At 54.9% G+C, this 12,480-nt stretch overlaps 6 protein-coding genes across 6 annotated transcripts; 3 read left to right on the forward strand and 3 right to left on the reverse strand.

Moving 5' to 3' along the window:
• The first annotated feature begins 18 nt into the window (after positions 1-18).
• BU25DRAFT_412096 (inhibitor of apoptosis repeat-containing protein) lies at positions 19-2,168 on the forward strand. The gene is made up of 2 exons (XM_033706715.1): positions 19-605; positions 657-2,168. Exons 1-2 carry the CDS (start codon positions 159-161, stop codon positions 1,929-1,931), a joined length of 1,722 nt encoding a protein of 573 aa, XP_033560463.1. The 5' UTR covers positions 19-158; the 3' UTR covers positions 1,932-2,168.
• Positions 2,169-2,403: 235 nt separating this feature from the next.
• On the reverse strand, positions 2,404-3,609 carry BU25DRAFT_449575 (uncharacterized protein; the record flags this gene model as incomplete). The annotated part of the gene is made up of 1 exon (XM_033709647.1): positions 2,404-3,609. The coding sequence occupies exon 1, from the start codon at positions 3,445-3,447 to the stop codon at positions 2,404-2,406; it is 1,044 nt and encodes a 347-aa protein (XP_033560464.1). The 5' UTR covers positions 3,448-3,609.
• A 288-nt stretch (positions 3,610-3,897) lies between these two features.
• On the forward strand, positions 3,898-8,307 carry BU25DRAFT_395797 (uncharacterized protein). The gene is made up of 3 exons (XM_033704801.1): positions 3,898-4,419; positions 4,502-7,080; positions 7,132-8,307. The coding sequence occupies exons 1-3, from the start codon at positions 4,263-4,265 to the stop codon at positions 8,008-8,010; spliced, it is 3,615 nt and encodes a 1,204-aa protein (XP_033560465.1). The 5' UTR covers positions 3,898-4,262; the 3' UTR covers positions 8,011-8,307.
• BU25DRAFT_370872 (oligopeptide transporter-like protein) lies at positions 8,248-10,655 on the reverse strand. The gene is made up of 2 exons (XM_033703963.1): positions 8,579-10,655; positions 8,248-8,530 (listed from the first exon to the last, which is right to left on the reverse strand). The coding sequence occupies exons 1-2, from the start codon at positions 10,551-10,553 to the stop codon at positions 8,343-8,345; spliced, it is 2,163 nt and encodes a 720-aa protein (XP_033560466.1). The 5' UTR covers positions 10,554-10,655; the 3' UTR covers positions 8,248-8,342.
• Positions 10,656-10,782: 127 nt separating this feature from the next.
• BU25DRAFT_492394 (uncharacterized protein) lies at positions 10,783-12,150 on the forward strand. The gene is made up of 2 exons (XM_033711635.1): positions 10,783-11,401; positions 11,456-12,150. Exons 1-2 carry the CDS (start codon positions 10,884-10,886, stop codon positions 12,096-12,098), a joined length of 1,161 nt encoding a protein of 386 aa, XP_033560467.1. The 5' UTR covers positions 10,783-10,883; the 3' UTR covers positions 12,099-12,150.
• BU25DRAFT_459803 (uncharacterized protein) lies at positions 12,142-12,450 on the reverse strand (the record flags this gene model as incomplete). The annotated part of the gene is made up of 2 exons (XM_033710310.1): positions 12,142-12,150; positions 12,199-12,450. The coding sequence occupies 2 exons, from the start codon at positions 12,448-12,450 to the stop codon at positions 12,142-12,144; spliced, it is 261 nt and encodes an 86-aa protein (XP_033560468.1).
• Positions 12,451-12,480: the final 30 nt, after the last annotated feature.

The raw sequence follows: 12,480 nt of genomic DNA on the forward strand, positions 1-12,480 counted from the left end.
CCCAACAACCGCGACTTCCCCACCATTCTGCTCACAACACCCACCACAATTGAGCTCGAGCACTGCGAAATTCAACGCGACTACATTGCAGTCATATCTCGCACTGCACTGTCTTCAGATTTACCAAACGAACCCTCCCGGCGCCAGCTGTAGGAGCCATGGCGGCCTCCCTCGCGTGCCTGCAGGCGCGTATCGACACCTTCTCAGCGCCCGCCACTTCCAAATCCAGGCGAACATCCTCAAAATCAAAGAAAGCGCCCTCCAAACCGAAGAGCGCTTGGCCTTTGGCGCTGCCGTCAGCACACGACCTGGCCTTTGCTGGATTCGTCTGGAAGCCCACAACAGCCAGCCCAGACAATGTTCAGTGCTTCTCATGTCACTGCCAGCTTGACGGTTGGGAAGAGAACGACGTTCCTGCTTACGAACACCTTACGCACTCCCCAAGCTGCGGTTTCGCGGTCGTCACATGCATTCGCCTGCGCACCGGAGACCCGGGCAGGAGCGAAGATGATCCCATCTCAGACGCGATGATGCAGGCGCGTCGCGATACGTTCGGCGAATCGTGGCCTCTCGACAGCAACGAGGGATTCCCAAGCATCGAACAGGTAAGCTTTTGCATCGGTCAGAGTCAATTGCAATGCTGACACACAATACAGTTGGTAGAAGCAGGCTGGTACTATGACCCAACACTGGACACACCTGATGGCGCCACCTGCGCATACTGCTCCCTCTCCCTGGACGCATGGGACGTTGGCGACGATCCAATGGAAGAGCACCGACGACGTGCGCCCGACTGTCTGTTCTTCGCACTCAAGGAACTGTACCACCCTGCGCCAAAAGCTGCCTCTAAGAAGGGCAAACGCGCATCTACACGCACCTCAACCGCCAGCACAGCCTCGAAAACCCGCGGCAAAAAGCGCGCCAGCGAGCAAATCGACGACTCGATCTCTAGTGTTGTTGAAAAGCCTACACGTCGCAAGAAGCGCACAAGTGAGCAAATTGACGATACCATCGAGGCAGTCAAGCCCAAAGCTACGCGCGGAAAGAAGCGCGCAAGCACGCAGATCGACGACACAGTTTCCAGCGTTACAGAAAAGCCCACACGCGACAGGAAGCGCGCAAGCACGCAGATCGACGACACCATCGACATTGTCATTGAGAAGGCCACACGTGGCAAGAAGCATGCTACCGAACAAACTGACAGCACCATGGACCATGTCAAGGAGGAGCAACCTTCTGCACTCGCACCCGCACCGAAATCCAAAGCCAAGAAGGCTGCGCCTAGAGCTAAGCGTGCCTCAACCGCGAGCACCACCACGAAGTCACGCGGCAAGAAGCGCACTAGCGAACAGATCGAAGACACTGATGTCGTCGAGACTTCACCGAAGCGCATAAGACACAGCAGCGTCTCCAGCTTCCCTGACTCTCTGCTCGCCGGTACACCTAAGAGGGCACCCACAGAGTTGGCAGGACCCGAGGCATTGGAAGTCGAGCAAGCAGAACCTGAGATGGAGGACCTGGAGGCCGATATCTCAAGTCTACCCGCATCTCTCCTTGTTGGAACCCCCAAGAAGACGCCGACAAGGAGAATGACCCCTGAAGACGTTCAGCAGGCCCAGGAATGGGATCCTGTTGACATCGACGCATTCTTCGGCAACACCGACGAACTCCAAGCTTTCATGAACGACGTTGTCATCGACGCTGGTCTTGACGCAATTGTGCCGGCTGGAGCCATCGCTGAGGACCTCCAGGCTGCTGTGTTGGACGGACTCACCAAGTCTGAGAAGGAGATGTCGGTGGAGCAGTGGGTGTTGTACAACGCCAAGAGGGGCGAGGAGAAGTTGAGGCAGGCGTGCGAGAAGCAGATTTTGGCATTCGAGGTGCAGGCGATGCGAGCAAGGGCGGCTATTGAGAGCCTGCCAATATACTGAGATGGCTACAATTGGGCATTGGGACGGAGTTCTGTCGTTGATTATGATACCCCGGAGGCATTCAGGAGTTCTGGGATTGGCTTTTGGGCTTGGGTCTTGTATAGCTGTGGTCTTATAGTTTAGTAGCATCCCAGCCCCTCCTCGAGGCTTGAGGTGATCCTAGTTGTAGCCGCCCGCAAGGGCTGGCTCCTAGGTGATCCAACATAGCCAGTCGAGGGGTGGATCGAAGCGAAAGCAATGCAGCATCACACAACACAATCCGTCTTCTCTTGCGATCTGTATGTAACCGCGCTGAAACCATACTGGGTGCTATCTCCCGCTGCTCTTGTCAGTTGTGGGTACGTTGAGGCCATCCTTGGTGCTGTATACCGCTGCTCTCATCACATCTCAACAAGTGACACCACACTGGGTACTGTATATGCTGCTCAATGCAACCTCAAAAGGGTCTGTATTCTTCATTTCATTGTATGACCTACTCAACAAACCCGCGTATTCTACTCAGATTATCCAAAAACCCACCTCTCCCCTGCTCCTTCACCGGCGCCTGCTGCGGCTTGGCAACACTCACACTCCTTCCTCCCCTCCCTTTACTCCTCTCCTTCTCCTTCTCCACCTCCCTCTGCTTATCCTCCGCCACCTTAACCAACCCCTCCACAAACCTCCCCCTTGCCTTCTCCTCCGCTGTGCCCTTCCACACCACCGCCAGATCACGCAGCGCCTGGATCCTGGCCTCTGCCTTCGCGGGCCCTTGTTCTGGGTCGCCGGTTACTAGGTCAGCGATCTCGGAGCGCAGAGCGGACGCGAACTCTTTGCCGCGTTGCTCGAGCGAGGCGTTGTCACTGCCGGGCTCGGGCGCGGAGACGCTGATTAGAGAGGAGCCAAGGGAGATGTCGGAGGGTGGAATCGTCCAGTGCATGGCTTCGCCGAAGACTTTGATTACGTTCTCGAGGCGCGATCGGACGATTGTTAGGGTGCGGAGGGAGGTTATGTAGTCTGGAGTCGTGTCGGTGGTTGTTGGGAGTAGTTGTTGTGTGGCATCTTGTGATGAGTCTGCTGCAGCGCTGACATCTGGGTTTTGGATCTCTGATAGCCTTCTACTGGAGTCTCGATCTGGAGTTTCTGTTTTCAGAGACAGTCCACCTGGTAGGAACTTGCTGACGTCGTCTTTCAACCCATCTTTTAGCACATCTGTAAGTCCAGTGGTTTCTCCACGCAGCACTTCGATCTCGTAGGCTAGCCTCCCTCCACTGCGCAGTATATCGTCGGTCAACTGGGTGAGGATAGCCGAAAGGCGTGTGGTCTGCGCATTGAGCTGTGAAAACAAGTCCTGAGTCTGCGAGGAGAGGTCCGCTAGTGAGGCCGAGGTGCCCTTGGCTGGCCGCCCGCTCAGTGAGAGCGAAGGTAGTGTGGCATTGAGGTAGTCGGCGGGGTCGAAGCTTGACTGGAGGAATGGCGCAAGGGCTGGGTCAGAGACGTGACTCGACTTGGGCGCTGTATTGTCGTCTGCGACGGCCATGGCTGGCAGAGGGCGGAGTTATGACTGGAGATATGACGGGGAGATTTGGTAGCGTTCCTGGATGAGGCTCCAGCTAGAAGCGAGCCAGACGCCCGGAACGCTGGCCGCAGCCGCGTCTGAGTGGGGGAGGGGCAGCAGCCGGGCTGCTAAACGCGCCGGAGCTGGACTGGCGCGAGTCATGGCTGCAGCTCGACGCGTCTCTCTCAGTTGCGCCGGTAAACAAATCTTGCATCTTCCTCTTGCTGTTGTCAACGTCCATGCGCATGACTGTTTCATGATTGACAATGAGGGTTCATGGGTATGTGCCCTAAAATACAGGTGCGGGGTTCCCTATCGAGCGCGCTAGCCTTAGCAGCGGTGCGGCAGCGCGCTCTGCTGCCTGGATTCATCAGTCACTCGATTATTTAAGGCACTGCTGTTCGTCGAGGCACTGCTGTTCGTCAAGGCACAGTCGCATAAGAGCAATTGCCATGCCAAGAACGAGTCCGTGGGTTTTTCGTTCTTCTGTTCTCCTCTTTCCTACTTCACTCTCGCTTGGTCCGCTCGTCACACTCACGCAGCTGCACGTGGACTGGACAGAGCGCGACTTGTCACAGCAACAATCGTTGTTTCCTTCACGCAAACAAAAGCATTGATGTCACCCCACACCGTCTCCGCAATTGGCTGTGCCTCATTCGAGACCCTTTTCGCGCTCTCGAACTTTCCCTGTGACACAACCAGGTTCCCAACTCTGCCCAACCTAAGAGCTCCAACCCCTTCACCCCACCCCTGCGACCAGCTTCAACACCGGCCGCTACACCGCAGCTTCGCCCAACATGCCTCGTAGGCAATTTGTGGCCGACTTGGCCGCCGCTGTAGAGGGTGTCTCTGTTGCAGGCATCTCGGCCGTGCAACCGGGCGGCGACGATGGCGAGTTCACCTTCATTTGCGTCGCTGACGGCCACAACCTCGAAATATCCGCTCTGATACCCGGTAAGTCTTGTCCAAACTGAGCACTTGAAGCTGTCCCTTGAACCTTTCGCATATGCTGCTGTTTGACTTACACTGATTGTAGAGCTGTCTGACTATCCCTCGAGCCACATGTGTATGGTCTTTGGTCCCGATAATGCGTCCGCCAAAGTTGCCAGTACCCTGGCTGACATCTCGGCAACTGGAAAGACGGTGCAGCAGATCCTGGAACTTGTGTCCCGCAAGCTGGAGTCGACTGACAAGGATGGCGACCAGCAAATGCTCAACTCACAAAACTTCGATGGTCTCGAACACGGATCAGATGACGATGACGACTATGAGGAGGAGTACTTCCCTGGAGACGAAGACATGCTACCAAAGCCCTTCATCAATGGCCACCAAACCTTGGCTGCCGGAACCTTCACAGAGCCCACTGCTGCTTTCAGGCAACGCATTCGCCGCGATCTCCTGGCAGCAAAGAGCAGTGGCTTCAAGGTTGGCCATCTGGGTGGTCTGATGGACGGCCTGGGATGCTACATCAGCATCTCCATCCGCATCGCAAAGCTAGGCATTTCGGAGGAAGCTATGCAGGCATGGCAGTTGGAGCCCACGGAGTACCTCATTGCGTTGTTCCACTACCCAGCCGGATACAAGACCATGGATGATCTTCGATCATACGACGCCAGCCAGACGCAACGCAACTTCGGCATTCGCATCGGCATCTCCAAGTCTTACAAGCCTACCCTACAGGAAGCTGTACAGGCTTTTACCGTGCTCAGCAGAGAGGATGAGAAGCATCGTGATGAGTCGCAGCAGGCAGAGTTCCAGCAGCAGACTACAGTGCAACCAGGTTTCCGGCACTCCTTCATCTCGAGACCTTTGAATGAGCTGCTGGCCCAACGTTTTCATATGCTTCTCAAGTACCGATATGCAGGAATGCCATGGAATGGAGCCGAGCTGTTCTACAACGATCAGATACTGCGACCAATGAGCACACATTCCGAAGGCTCAGAGGACAAGTACTATGCCCCCGAAGCGATCAGCACGGCATTCCCTCCTCTAATCACAGCCGATCACATCCAGCAGACGACCGGTCAAGAACACTCGTTACCTATTGTGGGCATGCAGTTCGTTCTCAGGCACTTTGTGCGCTGTACCGAGTTCTGTCTTATCTGCTTCAGCAAGATGGCCGATGATCTCCAAGCGATCAAGCCGTACGTCTGCGACAACCCGCTATGTCTCTACCAATACATGTCGTTAGGATTTGGACCAAGTATAGAGCATGAGGTTCTCTCTCAGCCAAAGGTGGTAGATTTGCTTGTCAGCTTCTGTTACTCCAGTGCACGCCAGTCCAGATTAAAGGACTTCCCTGCTGGTCTTGCTCTGATGGTTCCTCCCTCTTCATCCTACGAAGAAGACTACGTTCTGAACCAGTACCGGGGTTATGGCATGCAGCCGCAGCCACAGTCGCAAATGCCAAAGACCACACGCGCTGGTCGTGAGCAAGCTCCGATAAAAATGAGGTTCAACCTGGACAATCGAGAGATTCTATTCGAAGACAAGTCTAAGCCGTGCCCTGTGCGGGTAAACGAATGGATCACACTGCGATTCGACGATGACCCCGGCAAAGCCTTACACTGTCGCGTGGTAGATGCCTCCTACTATCCATCAGTCAAGGTCTCTGAGCCCCTCGAGCCCGCTGTTGCGACCTTGGATGGGTCTTCTCGTGGTTATGGATATCAACTAGCTGCTGCGCTACCATCTCCGGCACCAAAGGCAGCTTTCAAGTCCCCTTGGAACATAAACGAACTTCGCCCTGCAAAATTCCAAATCTACAACCAGAACTTCGACGATCTCCCAGAGCAAAACAAACGACAGGTCATTTGTCTCCTTCTCGACCTGCTTCCTCCTGTTAAAGACATGAGGCAGTATTTGCTCCGAAATGCACAATCCTCGCTTAGTGCCTGGACGGACCGCCTATCCCCTGCAGCCCTGGGATTGCTGCGTTGGATCATCGCTTCGAATCGAGCGTGTATCCTTCAAGTAGATGTCGAGGATGATGCTGCTACAGGTCGCAAGGCTGAGGATAGATTATATGGGATGTCAAGATGGGCGCAGTTCAGATTTGCCATGGGCGCACCAGACAAAGAGCGGCGATTTATCCAGTCTGTACGAAGCGTCACCGAAAGACTTCACTTGAAGTTCCCCACTTTTTTTGCATGGCACGGTAGCCCATTGCACAATTGGCACAGCATCATTCGCGAAGGTCTGCACTTCAATGAGACCCACCACGGTCGAGCTTACGGCCACGGTGTCTACCACTCTCTGAACGTCAACACTAGCATAGGTTACTCAGGCTTTGGGGGGTATGGCTACACTTGGCCGTACAGTGAGCTCAACATCCAACAAGCTCTAGCATTGAACGAGATCTGCAACGCACCCCAAGAGTTCATCAGCAGGAGCCCACATCTTGTGGTCGCCCAGCTTGACTGGATTCAGACTCGGTATTTATTCGTCAGCAGTGCTGTCTCTCAGCAAGCTACCAGTTCGGTAGACAAGGGTTCAATACCGCTGGAGATCCTGGAACAAGATCCCGATGTAACGCCGATGGGAGGTGATGGCAAGCTTGTCATTCCTATCCGTGCGGTTGCAGGATCCCGACGACCCAAGTCGCTCAACACTACAGTAAGTCCTCACAAGGTGATTGGTGCATCGCGCTTACTAACTTCTGAACAGCAACACAAGAGGCAGAAGGCGGGGGGAACGAGCAAATATGATGCTATTGAGATTGACGATGACGATACTGCCAGTATCGCTACGCTGGATGAAGATCACATCGTCTTCGACGACGACTCACCAAAGAACGAACAGTTTGTCGATCCGCTTCCGACGCCCAATTCTACCAAAGATGGCAAGGGCAAATCGAAATTGGGCGGGTTCTTCCACAAGCTGAAGCCCTCGAAGCCCTTTACAGATTACGTCCCTGGAACATTAGACTACAGTACCCTACCCATGCTCCAGCAACCATCGTGGGCCTCCACTACTGCGACGAAGTGCCTGATGCGAGAGTTCAAAGTCCTGATCAAGACGCAGAACGAGCAGCCACTGCACGAGCTCGGCTGGCACATCGACGAGGACAGAATCGAAAACATGTATCAGTGGATTGTGGAACTACATTCGTTCGACCTAACGCTACCACTAGCGCAAGACATGAAAAAGCACGACGTCAACAGTATCGTCCTGGAATTACGCTTTGGAAAGGACTACCCGATGGCGCCTCCCTTCGTTCGGGTCATTCGCCCGCGCTTCCTAAGCTTTGCAGCTGGAGGTGGTGGCCACGTCACTGCAGGTGGTGCCATGTGCATGCAGCTCCTGACGAACGATGGCTGGAGCGCGGTGTCTTCGATTGAGTCTGTTCTGGTTCAAGTACGCATGGCTATCACCAGCCTTGACCCCAAGCCGGCTCGCCTGGAACGCGGTGGAAGGCACGATTACGGCGTCGGTGAAGCTGTGGGTGCATATATTCGCGCTTGTGCCATGCATGGATGGACAGTACCTATTGGATTCCAAGAGACGGCATATGGCGGCGCAGAGGGATCAGGTCATTTTGGCTAGTCGCCAGGGAAGCGGATGGTTTTGAAACATTCAACTCCATCGCCACTAATGGCTCGCTCAGAGTGCTCGGTGTAAAAGGTGCGTAGAAGGAAGTACATGCATTGATGTGCTGGCTACATCACGGAACTGCGCGTCTTTAGAGCATACTGCGGCGTTTGGGATACATCCATGGCATGAGCATTTGATAACGGCGCTAGAGGGACTGCAACGATACCTCACGAACGGACTAGGAGCAGAGGACCGCATGCATGGTCAAGGCGTTACGAACAATACAACAATGACATCGAATGACATACGATTAACACCACTCGTCTTCTACAACGAAGGCTTGCTCAAAGATGCGGCACCTTCAAACTTGCTAACAGCAAGTTCACAATACTGAAAAGCCCTTCTCCCAAGATCAGACCACTGGCCAGTACAATGATGGGTGTCTCGCTCTTGCCCTTCCATCTCCTCCACCACAGACTGATGAGACCACCGACTGTGCGCGCCAATGTGAATGAAGGCGTGTTGTACATGCCTATACTAATGTTAGCACACATCAACAATCGCGAAACGTATCACATACCGACAGCGACCGCAATTCCACCCGGCACGAAGTCAATCCACCACCCGCTCAACCCCCTCTGCTTCCTGTTCGTTCCCCAAACCCTGATCATCGTACCCACCGCAAAGATGACCGCAGCTCCACTCGCCCATTCTCCAACCATAGGCGGCAATCCCTTACCAGTGACCAGCCTCGCAGTGAACACCCACACGTACCCGGTCGGTACCTCGAACAACCCACCAGGGATAGTATAGACATTTGTATACAACTTGTACACCACAGCAGACAGCACAGCCCCAACCCCACTCCCAATCACCTGCCCCCAAATCTGCGCATTCGGCGCTGCACCAATGAGATGTCCACACTTCAGATCCTGCAGCAGATCACCTGCTTGCAGTGCCGCGCTCTCGCTCATAGCGCCGGCAACCAGATTGATGATGACAGCGTTCTTGGCGCCCGGACCGGTCGTGGGTGTCACGAGTGCGAACACAAGTTGTGTGAGTTTCGAGATGCCGCTGACGGGGTTTAAGTCTGTTTCGCCGAGCGCGCGGACGCCCATGACACTCAGCAACAGTGCGAGGACGAGCGAGAGGAGGGTCAGGCGGAAGGGGATTAGGCCGGGGAAGGAGACGTGGACTGCGACTATGCATAGGACTAGAGAGCCTACCAGGCCGATCAAGGTGGTGCGTGTCGAGATTAAGTGCTCGGGTGGTGCGTCGGATTCGGAGGAGTTGAGATGCTGTTTGACGGTTGTGATGGGGTTTGCGCTCGTGCCATCGGAGAGGGATGTGTAGCCTTGTTGACGGGAGATGTTGAGCGTGAGGAGTTCGCGCCAGGTGTGCGAGTGGAAAGTTTCTTTTGCAGTGGGGTAGTAGAGTCGTGCAAGTGCGATGAGCGGGCGGATGACCAGCCACCCGAGACTGACGAGCGAGTCTGCGAGCATAATGGCGAGTGAGATCCATACTATCCAGCCTTTGGACCCATGGGTCCAGTCCGACACGGGACCTGGGGCCCAGCCTTTGTGCTTTGCAAGGGGAGAGAGTATGCCCCAGCCTATGATTGCGCCGAGGAGCATGTGCAGTGTTGTTGCGGGGCCCATGATGATGCCTTGGCCGACGTAGGCGGGTGATGGGTTGAGTGTCCAGAGCCAGTTCGTCGCGAGGGGGAGGCCAAAGATGGGGATGTCGTGCAGTTGTGGAATGAAGTAGGATAAGACGGTGTAGAATGCGGAGCCTGCGAAGGCGATACCGAGGAGCCGGATTTTGGCTTTCCAGTCGCCGTTGTCGCCTGAGTCTTGCTCTTCGCCTCTGGCTTCGAGGCGCTCGTCTTGTAGTAAGCCTCGCGACTCATCGCCTTCTCCATTGCTGTGGTGGCTAGCATGTGCGGCATTGGGCTTGTAGTCCTTCTTGCCGTGTAAGACCTTTATCAATAGCGCAGTAGCGGTTCCGCTTGGAAACTTCAGCTTCTCCCTGATGATCATCTCCCGTCGCAGCGGCACAGCGAAGACTACACCAAAGAAGCAGATCCCCACTGACCATACAATCAACTTCCATAGACTGATGTCAAGCGGTCCACCCTCTTCTGGCTTCAGGAGGAAGTTCAATGCTGGGATGACGCCTACAAATCCACAGCCTAGAGGCATCGTACCAACAGACCCAGCAACTGATTGGACTAGTACATTTTCCACTGGCGTGAAGGGGAGCTTTAGCGTGCGAGCAACAACTTTGAAGTATGCAAATCCGATAAGTGCGGAAGGCATGGCCATGCCAGAAACCCAGCCAGTCTGCAGGCCGAAGTACATGTTCGAAAAGCATATAACAACACCAATGGCAAGGCCAACCAGCACACCTCTCAGCGTGAAGTTTTGCGGCTGCTCAGCCTGCTCGGCCAGATAATCGCGATCCCCCGCATGGATTGGCGCACTGTCCCCTGCATCCTCAGCTCTTTCATAGTCGTCCGTTGATGGGCACGGCGATGATCCTCGGTCTGGCGCCATGGTAGGTAAATCCTGGAGGGGAACTCTGACGGACAGCGTGGAGTCTTTGAACGCGACAGGACGTTCAGTCAAGCATCTTAATGGAACCAGGATGATATTGCGTGCTCAGATAAATGCAGATAGGCGCGGCTATCAATGATGCAATTAGTAACTTTCCCAACACGTGATGCGGTTCAAGGCTGAGCCGGCTTATCTCCGATTTGTCACTGCTCAGCAACACTCAACGTGCATCGCGGGCTGCCGTTCAGAGACATTGTCTGGCGCGTTTGCTCTTCTCTCGACGCTCCTTCAGCTAACACTTTTCCATTGGCGAGGCTTCTTCGACCCAACATGAGGCTCTCCAGCGCCCTCCTCCCGCTCCTGGCGGCGCCCTTCGCCGCAGCGGAGCACACATCCAACTGGGCCGTACTTGTAGGGACATCACGCTTCTGGTTCAACTACCGCCACCTCGCCAACGTCCTGTCGCTGTACCGTACAGTCAAGCGCCTCGGCATTCCCGACTCGCAGATTATCCTTATGCTGCCCGACGATATGGCCTGCAACCCGCGCAACGCTTTCCCAGGAGCCGTGTTCAATAATGCTGACCGCGCCCTCGATCTGTATGGAGACAACATCGAGGTGGATTACAGAGGGTATGAAGTCACAGTGGAGAACTTCATCCGGCTCATGACAGATCGCTGGGGCGAGGACACCCCCCGCAGCAAGAGGTTGATGACAGATGAGCGGAGTAACATCTTGGTCTACATGACAGGACATGGCGGCAACGAATTCCTGAAGTTCCAAGACGCGGAAGAAATCAGTGCTTTCGACCTGGCCGACGCGTTCGGTCAGATGTGGGAGAAGAAACGGTACGCCACTTCCCCTACACCGTTCCTGATTACTCCCTACTAACGTGTCCCTAGCTACCATGAGATGCTCTTCATGATCGACACCTGCCAAGCAAACACCATGTATTCGAAATTCTACTCCCCCAACATCCTCGCCACCGGCTCCTCCGAGATCGACCAATCCTCTTACTCGCACCACGCCGATCAAGATGTCGGCGTCGCCGTCATCGACCGCTACACATACTACAACCTCGAGTTCCTCGAGACACAAGTCCGCGACCCGACATCGAAGCTTACAATGGGTGATCTGTTCGACAGCTACGACGAGGAGAAAATCCACTCGCACCCGGGCATACGTTACGATCTGTTTGAGGGCGGCGAGCAGTCGGCGAGGAATAGACTCGTCATGGATTTCTTCGGCAATGTGCAGAACGTGGAGGTCGAGGGTGAGAAGAGGAATGAGACACAGTGGAGGCGGGAGCTGGAGGCTATCGAGAAGATGATCCTTGAGGCGAAGAGGAGACACAATGAGAGCTTGAGCGTGCACCCACAGGCGCAGCATATTGTTGAAGAAGCAAAGCCGGCTCAGAATTTAAAGAGGCAGGGTGCGGCAATGATACAGGAGGAACAGAGCTGGTCGAAGCAGATCGTGGGTGCTGCGGCACTGGTTGGCTGTGCTGTAGCCTGGGCCGCAGGAAGCTGGCTGGAATCACAATGAGATGGCAGAAGATCGTGTCTGTGTTGTTATTTGCTATATACCCCTAAGCAACCTTTTGTTCATTAGCTTCCACGACAGTCGTAAGTCCGCATAGCCGAACATGAAGGTTCTGCCTCACAGGTGGGATCGACGCTAATTGCTCAGCCGCATTCCCTAGCACAAGACAACCCTCGTCGTTGAGGTACCAGTCCAGTGCTGTCAGACCAACTCCAATGCCAGTGCCACCTTGCACTGAAGAGGCATCTGAGTAGATGGCCAGCAGGCTGTCTCCAAGTCTGGTGGACATGTATGCAGTGTGAGCCTTGGCCTCCTGGTCCTTGGGCAGCTGGGAGAGAGTGACAGTGTAGGGCATGTCCTTGTTCCATGGGAGGAAGTGGTGTGG

The sequence above is a fragment of the Macroventuria anomochaeta genome (genome assembly GCF_010093625.1).
Source record: "Macroventuria anomochaeta strain CBS 525.71 unplaced genomic scaffold BU25scaffold_22, whole genome shotgun sequence".
NCBI lineage: Eukaryota > Fungi > Ascomycota > Dothideomycetes > Pleosporales > Didymellaceae > Macroventuria > Macroventuria anomochaeta.

What these genes read in the sequence shown, in the direction of transcription:
- BU25DRAFT_395797 (XM_033704801.1), top strand. Translation starts at nt 4,263, where the DNA reads ATGCCTCGTAGGCAATTTGTGGCCGACTTGGCCGCCGCTGTAGAGGGT. An exon ending in AATATCCGCTCTGATACCCG is followed by an intron (nt 4,420 to 4,501) that starts GTAAGTCTTGTC and finishes CACTGATTGTAG; the next exon opens with AGCTGTCTGACTATCCCTCG. An exon ending in CCAAGTCGCTCAACACTACA is followed by an intron (nt 7,081 to 7,131) that starts GTAAGTCCTCAC and finishes ACTTCTGAACAG; the next exon opens with CAACACAAGAGGCAGAAGGC.
- BU25DRAFT_412096 (XM_033706715.1), top strand. Translation starts at nt 159, where the DNA reads ATGGCGGCCTCCCTCGCGTGCCTGCAGGCGCGTATCGACACCTTCTCA. An exon ending in GATTCCCAAGCATCGAACAG is followed by an intron (nt 606 to 656) that starts GTAAGCTTTTGC and finishes CACACAATACAG; the next exon opens with TTGGTAGAAGCAGGCTGGTA.
- BU25DRAFT_370872 (XM_033703963.1), bottom strand. Translation starts at nt 10,553, where the DNA reads ATGGCGCCAGACCGAGGATCATCGCCGTGCCCATCAACGGACGACTAT. An exon ending in TGGAATTGCGGTCGCTGTCG is followed by an intron (nt 8,531 to 8,578) that starts GTATGTGATACG and finishes ACATTAGTATAG; the next exon opens with GCATGTACAACACGCCTTCA.
- BU25DRAFT_492394 (XM_033711635.1), top strand. Translation starts at nt 10,884, where the DNA reads ATGAGGCTCTCCAGCGCCCTCCTCCCGCTCCTGGCGGCGCCCTTCGCC. An exon ending in CAGATGTGGGAGAAGAAACG is followed by an intron (nt 11,402 to 11,455) that starts GTACGCCACTTC and finishes ACGTGTCCCTAG; the next exon opens with CTACCATGAGATGCTCTTCA.